We start from the raw sequence: 10192 nt of genomic DNA on the forward strand, positions 1-10192 counted from the left end.
GTCAGTGCTTGAATGATACCCAAAAGTATCTATAACGATATACCCCAAAAGAGACCCCCCTAAGGGCCAGTGGTTGTATTATAACTACCCAAGATTCACTCTATGTTAGCATCACCACTAACTGCTTACACAGAGTATCAAAAAGCGGTTCCTGTCTACTCCCATCCTAACACAACTAAACACGGTGGTATACCAACCCCACCAAAACAGCCACCAACACCACCATCACATCCAGCATAACCCGGATCCGCGACTCCATCCGGCCGATCATCCACTGGGAGTATGAGCACTCCCTCTTCAGCTGCGAAATCGCATACTGGTGGTCCAGTATGCAGTCCCCCAAGTACATCCGCCTCTGTACTCCCACTGTCAAGGCGGCGGAGTGCACATTCACCTGCTCGGTGAGCACTCGCAGCCATGCCGCCGCATCCCTTTCCTGCCTAGGGAGGCCCCACACGGGTGGAGTCACAGGCTCGGGCTGGGAGCGGGAGGACTCGCCCCTGCGGGTAGCAGGTCTGGGTGGGGGCGAGGTAGGTGGGACATGTGGGACACTGATCCGCGCCGTGAGGCGGGGTCCGAATCCGGGCGGGACAGGGATGGCCTGTGGTGCGGGCGGGGTAGGGGATCTGGCAATCCTGACTGGGGAGGACTGGCCAGAGCTCCTACGACTAGCCTCGCTAGGCTCAGAGCTGGATGATACGCGTATGCTCCCAGAGTTCCCGGAGCTGACTTCCTCCGGGTCCTCCTCCATCGACAAACTAGGAGTTCTCGACATTCTTTCCTGCACACAAGTTAACAAACATGTAGTTCTTTCCATAGTGTAAATCATAATCAAATTAATATGCACTTACTTATACAACTTGACCACATAACTATATTATCATATATTTGCACATATGTTGCCAATTTTACCTATTAAAGTCCCCCGTGACTTCCCCTGAATTCCCTCGTGCGGGCAAGTCTGTTATTATGTTCCGGACCATAATAACTCACTTGTCCATTCAAGTTCATCCAGACCTTGTCACAATAAATTATTAGTTGATATTCAGATCCTATAACACTTGAGCTACTGGTTATATTTTAGGTATCTTTTAAAGACATCCTAATTCTTTATAACCAATGGCTCTGATACCAAGTTCTGTAACACCCCGTAACCGCAGCGGAAACGTAAACGGGATGCAACAGACACATCTGATATCAACAGCATTGCTTATAAAGAAAACACCACTACAATAATTTAAACGTATTACATTGTTCCGAGTTTCGTTACCGACTAGGCGTTATCACATAAGTTTTACCAATAGTACGTTAACATGTTTAAAACAAAATATAGACCCTTAAGCTTCCACAAAATAGCACACATCATCAAGCACGTATCACTCATTCCAATTTGGGTGTACCTAGAAAGCATGTAAAGAAAACGGGTCAACTACGAATAGTTGGTGGGTTTCACTAATTTAAATAAACCATGACAAATCATTTTAATAATCATAAATTAATGATGTAATTATGCTGAGCCTACAAGTGAAAACTCTGTTAACCCAGAATCACATTTAATAACCTCTGGGGACACTGTTAACCCAGAAATACATTTAATAACCTCTGGGGACACTGTTAACCCAGAAATACATTTAATAGCCTCTGGGGACACTGTTAACCCAGAAATACATTTAATAACCTCTGGGGACACTGTTAACCCAGAACACTGTTTCGGGCCTTACAATATTAGCAACTCAGACAATTACCATCTTAATACATTACCGTACGATTCCCGTACAATAAACATTATATAAATACAATCATTTCCATGCGATCGGCATGTACTTAAACACTTTGATAAAAACATGCTTTCCGCCCCGGGAAAATATTTAAAACAGTTCAATAAAAAGGGGCTCGTGAAACTCACCTTTTTGTGAGCAAATATGTAATACCGTGCATAGCTACCGGTCCGGATCTGTAATACGATCCCTAAGTCGTTACTACACAATTTCTATTAATATAACTTAAATTCGTGTTAACCGGTACGTCTGGGGACACTGTTAACCCCGTACCGTACACGATCTGGGGACAATGTTAACCCCGAAACACTTCTCAGGACTTAGATTGTGATATCACTTAGAGTTCTTTAGTTAAAATTACCATTAGTTTGTTTTCTCGTTTTGCGTGCCTAGCACGGTTAACCGTCTTTATGTTTTCAAAAAAATGAGTTTGGTCACATACGACCCGAAAATAGTTGTTACTGGTATTTTAATTAAAGTGGTGAAATTAGAGCTCGGTTTAGACACCCCGTTTGGCCGCGGGGCCCGTTTCCGTCTTTAGTATACCGGAAACTGCTAAATCGGGTAAAATTACCCAAATCATCCGAATTACTTTCTGATGATTTATTTTTACTTGATTAACTTAGTTTCATGAAAATAGTCCATTTTTAGGGTTTTTATACACCAGTCAGCTCGCTTAGGCGAACTTTGACGGTTTACGCGTTTTAAGCTTTAAAAGTTTGTTTTTATGTTCTGTTTAGCACAAATAATTATCCGTTTAGTATCGGATCTTGAAATTTTGCACAAATCAGTTTTTGACAGTAAGGAATTTTATAAAAATATTTCCAGAATTAATTTTTATATTTAACATTTATTTATCTATTTTAAAACGTCATTTAAACACCAAATATGTCGAAAATACCAAACGACCTTAGAAAAATCCCAAATTTTTCTGGGATGGCTCCTGCCATCCACATAGTTCCCAGTAATTTTTAAAGAACTAAAAACTCATTTTTCATGCCATTTTCACCAAAACCGATCTAGAAAACCCTAGAACTCGTTTTACCGAAAAGCCTACTTAGACTTCTCCAATGGACCTGAAATTTTGTGTGTGACTTTTATATGTTATAAAAAGCTTATCTGAATTTTTCCAGAATTATTCATGATGTTTAGCTATTTTTCACCATTTTTCGCCAAAACCGAGCATTAAATTCACCAAATATTCATCCTTTATCCAGAAATTACCAAATTTTCACAGATCTCATATTTTCATGTGTAGATCATCTCTGTGAAATTTCATGACCCAACTCTAAGTCTACCACAATCTGTCCAAATCACACAAATCATACGAAAAACCGAACTACCTTGTGTTTCTGGCTTTAGATCGCAAAGATCTTGCTTTCTAGCCTTTGCTAGCAACTAGATATAACACCTACAAGCACAATAACACCACACCAAGCAATTTATACCCACAATCAAGCCATTTCTTTCATGGTTTCGGTTAAGACATCAAAACAAAGATTTTAACCGTAAAAATTCGTTTTTGACTCTTTTAACTCCTTTCTTGGACCAAGATCCCTTGTATAACTTGTATACATCACTTGATCATGCAAGAATCGGTTTCATCTCGGGTTTTCACCCATTTTTCACTTGAAACCTCATTTTCTCAAGATTTTGGAATTAAAAACCAAGATTAAACCATAATAACATGTTTATACCTTATGGATCTTCTTAAAAAACAAGGGTTTTTGGTTGAATGTGTGGAGGATGGAGAGAAATGTGGAGTTGGGAGTTTAGAAAAAAAGAAAATGAAATGTGTGTGTGCACCACATGGACCGATCGGTCCTTGTATGGTGTGGGGTGGGGCCCACATCTCCAACCTTGGCCACACATTTGGATTGTGTAATCCGGATAATGTTGTGGATAATCTGGTTCAGTTCGTTTTTCGGTTAAACACTTAATTCGGCTTAAAACGAGGCTAAAACGGTCGTTTTTCGGCTTAAAAATAAAATTTATATAAAACCGATTTAAAAACTTTAAAAACTTAAACCATGACATTTATTGACTCAACACATCATATTGTCGGTCATTGTGCATCTTTTTCGGCTTGATCGATCTTCTCTTGCTTGGTTTGATGTTAAAGGTTTCGTTTATCGTACCGACGTACCAATAAATCGAAATCGTTTTTCTGTGCAATAATTCACTTATCCCGTAGCCTTAATACTTCGTAAACCTTACTAAACATCATATATTTCATCTATAATTTAATCCCCGATTCGATCGGGTTTCAATAATCGTTCATCGGTTAATCGTAATTCCAATACGACTAGCTGTACATTCGAGTATAATTCATACTTGTGAATCTTATATACTCGTATAAACACATTATAATTTATATATTCAGTATTAAATAACACATAAATGGTATATTCCGGCTAGGGTATACCTGAATTTGCCGGAATCGTTACAGTTGGAGCTTAGATACTCCCCGGTGCTCACGTGAAGCTAACGTAGTACTGTGAAGGGGCATCGATACCCCTCAATATAGAGGATAGTCTTGGTGGTTGTTTTGTTTTTTCCTTTTCAAATATAAATCTCGCCTCTTATATATAATTATTTTAAACCCATTCATGTTATTGTTCTGCTAATTAATAATAGTAAAATCATTATTATTTATTAGCATTGTTCCATTAATGAGACCTCAAGCTATTTTTCCGTGACAAGTTACGTTCGGCTTTTGATTACATAGCAAAACCTTTTTCACAAGATAACACATTGGTGAAACTTACCAGCCATGTTGTTGACGAGTCAAGTTGAAGATTTAGACATAAAGCTTCAAACAAATTGATATTCTTGGTATAAATCAAGACCTAAGACTTGGCTAGCTTGATTCACACAAAATTGATGAGGCAATATAAATATTACAACAGTAAGATAAGATTTATTGCATAGATTCTCATCTTTCCATAAAGATGAGAATGCTTATACTGTAACAAACATATGCTTATATATAAAATTGTTACATCAAGTGTTATTATTGGTGTATAAATTAATCCCACTATTATATAGAATCTCAGCTTAAATTAATTAATTAGAGGGGAGGGAGGGAAGTGAAGCGTCTTCATTCTCACAAGTCATAACTCCTCCTCCTCCTCTATAAGTATCTTCTCTCTTCCTCCTCTCGATCAAACAATCAAACAACCAAACCCACCCACCATTGGATCACATTCAATTCTATTATTATCTGCCATGTCCGACGATGATGATCGGAGGAAGAGAATCAAAACTGAAGAAGATAACAAGGTCAAAGGGACTTTGGTTTTGACCAACAACCATTCGTTTTTGACCACCATCGATGAGCTTTTGGGCCGCAAATTAGTCTCGCTGCAACTCATCAGTGCTGAATCTACTGCGGGTATCTACCTGTTTGTTGTAAATAAAATTACTAAATCTGATCCATTAGATTTTGTTTTTGGTTTTTTTTTGAGATACATTAATGAGGTCGTTGGTTCATCGGCAAAATCAAAGCTTTTAAACACTCAAAGGTTTGCAGACCTTGGGTTCAAGTCTTCTAAATCAACAAACCTTTTTGTTTTTAACTTTTTATCGATTTACAATGTTGTTGCTACGCGCCCATATTGTATACTTGTTGAACTAGCCGATTATGATTATGATTTTGAAGCCAAGGGATTCAGGGGAAAACTTGGAAAAGAGACACCCTTGACAAAAGGCGATTCCACCTTCGAATTAGAATTCGATTGGGATGATGAAGATGGTGTTCCAGGTGCATTTTTGATCATCAACAGGCACCGTAAAGAATTTTACCTCAAAACACTCACATTAACACATGTTCCAAATGTCGGTCGCCTTCATTTTGTTTGCAACTCTTGGATATACAACGAAGAACATTACACCAAAGGTTATCGCGTGTTTTTCTCCAATCAGGTAACCAACCTTTTTTTTAAAGTATTTATTTAATTTGTCACGTCTTAAAATGACAAAACCTTATCTAACTCCATGATATGAAGGTCCTTAGGTGACCAAAATCAATCTTAATGATTGAAAACATGTTTCAGCCGTAGATATCTGAAGTAGCATGCATGTTTTTGTTACAGACGTACCTTCCTGGTAAAACACCCAAGGGAATATGTTATTACAGAGAGGAAGAATTGGTGGAATTAAGAGGAGATGGAACCGGAAAGCGTGAAGAATGGGACCGAGTGTACGACTATGATGTGTACAATGATCTAAGTCAGCCCGATAAAGGATCTGAACTTGTTCGTCCTATTCTTGGAGGGTCAACTGATCGTCCATATCCCCGAAGATGTAGAACCGGCCGCTCTGTGATTACAGGTCAATATAGTTACATTATTCATAGATATATGATGCAGTTTGACTTTTAAGGTCAAACTAGGTTACTCTATACATTAAAATTTTTATGAGTTTTTTTATAACTTTGCAACAGCAAAATTATCCATGATCAAGCATATAAAAAACTTTGTGATGAAGTATATACAAACGTTTGGGAACATAAGTGAACCGACAAGACACGTGTTCATGCTCGTTCACTTATTAAATAAGCAAACATAAACAAACTTCCCATCGAATGATTCACAAAATGTTTGGTTCATTTACAGGCCAAACCAAACCCATTGCATTCTTATGTTTTGTAAAATCCTGTGTTTGACCTTGAAAGGCAATTTCCAAATTACTATGTATTCTGGCAACTAAATGTTTCTGTTTTTTTTGTCTATAGATTCGAATATGGAAAGCCGAATTGGTATTCTGCAAAGTTTGCAGATTTATGTTCCGAGGGATGAAAGATTCAGTGACTTGAAGATGCAAGATGTTTATGCTTACGGGTTAAAATTAGTATCTCAAGGGTTACTTCCTGGTTTTGAGTCTGTATTGGACAAAATTTCAGATGAAATTGTGGGCGCAATTGAAAACGCTGTACATCACAAGTTTAAGAGTGTATCGAGCAACAAATTTAACGAGTTTTCTTCATTTGATGATGTACTTAACCTCTATCATGGAGGCCTTGAAGTACCAAAATTCAATTTCCTAGAAAGTGTTAAGGAGAAAATGCCCGAGTTCTTTAGGGAGCTCTTTCGTTCTGATGGTGAGCACTTGGCAAAATTCCCGGTCCCACAAGTAATCAAAGGTATTCTAAAAGAAACAACTACCTTCTGTAAATACTGAATTGATATCGGGTTACTGAAGGTTGTCTTACAAGTTACAATATATAAAGATCATGGAAACCTAAAGAGTGCCCATGGGCTCATGCTAATAAACTCTAAATAATAATATATTTCGACGCTTTCTATATGAAAGATAATAGAAATTTATTAAAATATTTTTTTTTTATTTTTTTGTTGGTTCTTTGTTTGAACAGTGGATAGATCTGCATGGAGAACTGACGAAGAATTTGGACGAGAATTGTTGGCGGGAATTTGCCCTGTTGTGATCCGACGCCTCCAAGTAAATTTCATCATCTGATGCATTATATGATATTTATAAAATGCCTCTTAAACTGTTATAAATACAATTTAGTTATGCGTATTTACAAAATTCATAGCTAAAGTCATCGAAAAATGCATTTTTGTTACTTGTAGGAATTCCCTCCAACCAGCGAGTTAGACCCCACAGAATTCGGGAACCAAAACAGTACAATAACCGAAGATCACATAAAAGATCAAATGGATGGACTTAGCGTATGGGAGGTAACGATTATCATCTCAAATATTTAAATCGCCCCGTTTTGTTCCAAAGTCAATATATATACGCATATTCATTGGCCTAATACTCTCAGGCAATGAGGAGCAACAGACTGTTTATACTAGATCATCATGATCCATTGATGCCATATCTTAGAGGCATAAATGAAACTCCCACCAAAACCTATGCCACGCGGACCATTTTATTTTTGTATAAAAACGGTACACTGAAACCAATAGCCATCGAGTTGAGCTTGCCACATCCAGATGGTGATGAAGCCGGAGCCATCAGCACGGTTCACACACCAGCATCTGATGGTATAGAAGGCACCATATGGCTGCTACTGGCTAAAGCTTATGCGAATGTAAACGATTCTGGCTACCATCAACTTGTTTGCCACTGGTAAGAACTTATTTAAAATGTTAATAAAAACCCATTTCAACTCTTAGGTGTTAATATTAGTAGGGTAAACTATTAATTACATATGCATTTCCTCATTCTTATTATACTAATTTTCTTTTACAATATATAAATGTCTAAATGCTTAAATGAGTCAAAATTGCCCCTTTTAAATTGTTAAGTAACGAGCTAAGTTAATATGCAGGCTGCATACTCATGCTACGATAGAACCATTCATAATTGCGACACATAGACAGCTAAGCGTTCTACATCCGATTCACAAGCTTTTGCATCCTCACTTTCGTGACACGATGAACATCAACGCCTTATCACGCCAAACACTCATCAGTGCCGGTGGGCTTCTCGAGAAAACTGTTTTTCCAGACAAATACTCGTTGCCCATGTCATGCAACATGTACAAAAAGTGGGATTTCACAAAACAAGCACTCCCTGCTGATCTAATCGACAGGTACACCGTCATTTTCTACCTTTTCATCTTATCCGTCGACTATTTTGATTCCCGAACTTGTTTGATAATTGAATTGTACAATTGAACCGGCGTGTTTGTGTGCGAAGCAACTAGGCATGCAGAGTAATTGAAGTTTGCTTATGTTCGTTTATTTTATAAACAAAACAAACATGTAATATTGTTTGTTCATTTAGTCAAAAGAACAGACATGAACACATGCCTTGTTCGTCCGTTTTATGGTCATTCGTTTACTCGTTTACTTTTGGCCAATTGCAACTTTAGTTTAGTTTGAGTAACTTCTTAAGACCGACGCATTTTTAGGTTCATACATCATACATGTTCAGTTATGTTCATCCGTCTATGTTCATGAACTCTTCGTTTATACTGTTAACGAACACGAACATGTTCATGTTCTAAACACACGAACACGATTAATAAAAGCCCTCTCGTTTAACATTAATTACTAACTAAACCTATTAGAAATAATAATTAAAATGTAAACCCTTACTTTACTAACTGCACATTTGATGTCTGTACAAAAGTATTAATAAATCTTATAAATATTATTGATTAGAGGAATGGCTGTACCGGATTCAACCTTGCCTCATGGTGTTCGTCTCATCATAGAAGACTACCCATTCGCAGTTGACGGGCTTGAAATATGGTCTGCAATTAAGTCATGGGTGCACGAATACGTTTGCATCTACTACAAAACCAATGAAGACATACAAAACGACACTGAGCTCAAAAACTGGTGGCACGAGGTCCGAACCAAAGGTCACGGTGATTTGCAAAACAAATCGTGGTGGCCTAAAATGTGGACCCGCGATGAACTCATACAATCATGCACCATCATCATATGGGTGGCTTCTGCACTCCATGCAGCCGTGAACTTTGGTCAGTACCCATATGGTGGGTACCTGCCTAACCGGCCTGCAATGAGCCGGAGGCTCTTACCTGAACCCGGGACCACAGAATATGATGAACTTGAGACTGACCAAGAAAAGGCGTTTTTAAAAACTGTGACTCCTCAGCTTCAAAGTATTCTTGGGATCTCATTGATTGAGGTTTTGTCAAGGCATTCAAAAGATGAGTTGTACCTTGGGGAAAGAGATACACCCGAATGGACCGCTGATAAAGATGCATTGGAAGCGTTTGAACGTTTTGGGGCGAATTTGAGGAGGATCGAAAGGAAGATTGATGAGATGAATCGAGATGAGAGGTTGATAAATAGGACTGGACCGGCACAAATGCCATACACTTTGTTGTATCCGAGCAGTGAGGTTGGTCTTACCGGTCGCGGCATACCGAATAGTGTCTCTATATAAGGGATTTGCTGATATAATGTTGTGTTTGATATAGTATTGTTATATGTTTGTAGGTTTGAATCCTATTTTTTTTCATGCTTCTTTAAATGAAAGTGATGGAGCATGATGTAATTTGTATTATAGAACAATAAATTGTGTTTTTCTGTTTTTGTTTTCGCGGTTTGTGTAATAATAGTTTATTTCAAGAAACCAGTTTGTTTCTGTTACCTATAAGCTTTGAATCTATCATGAGGAGTATGGCATTTCAAATGGACCTGTGCAAATGTGTCTTTTTAAGTATATCAAGTGTATTCGTTTCATGGAATTAGAGGAACTGGAATTTAAATCCTTTGACAAAGTGTGTTCTTATGGGTGTGAAAGGAATTGGAATCTGAAACTAATTCCAATCAAATCACATGTTCATTATATAATTCACAAATCGCTCTAATTTCAAATGAAAGTTCAAAAAAGTGTTAAATGTTTAATTTAGTTTGGGTTAAAAGAGGTTTGGGTCGAAGGAGGTTTCGGTTCGGGTACTCGGA

The 10192-nt window shown here is 37.8% G+C and overlaps 1 protein-coding gene across 1 annotated transcript; it reads left to right on the forward strand.

Moving 5' to 3' along the window:
* Nucleotides 1-4994: 4994 nt before the first annotated feature.
* On the forward strand, nucleotides 4995-9821 carry LOC143619052 (putative linoleate 9S-lipoxygenase 5). The gene is made up of 9 exons (XM_077091080.1): nucleotides 4995-5172; nucleotides 5440-5702; nucleotides 5873-6110; nucleotides 6514-6921; nucleotides 7153-7238; nucleotides 7373-7480; nucleotides 7570-7877; nucleotides 8080-8343; nucleotides 8918-9821. Exons 1-9 carry the CDS (start codon nucleotides 5007-5009, stop codon nucleotides 9669-9671), a joined length of 2595 nt encoding a protein of 864 aa, XP_076947195.1. The 5' UTR covers nucleotides 4995-5006; the 3' UTR covers nucleotides 9672-9821.
* The last annotated feature ends 371 nt before the right edge of the window (nucleotides 9822-10192 follow it).

The sequence above is a fragment of the Bidens hawaiensis genome, unplaced genomic scaffold (assembly GCF_021521415.1).
Source record: "Bidens hawaiensis isolate Kalapana, Puna unplaced genomic scaffold, B.hawaiensis_p1.1 tig00002380_1, whole genome shotgun sequence".
NCBI lineage: Eukaryota > Viridiplantae > Streptophyta > Magnoliopsida > Asterales > Asteraceae > Bidens > Bidens hawaiensis.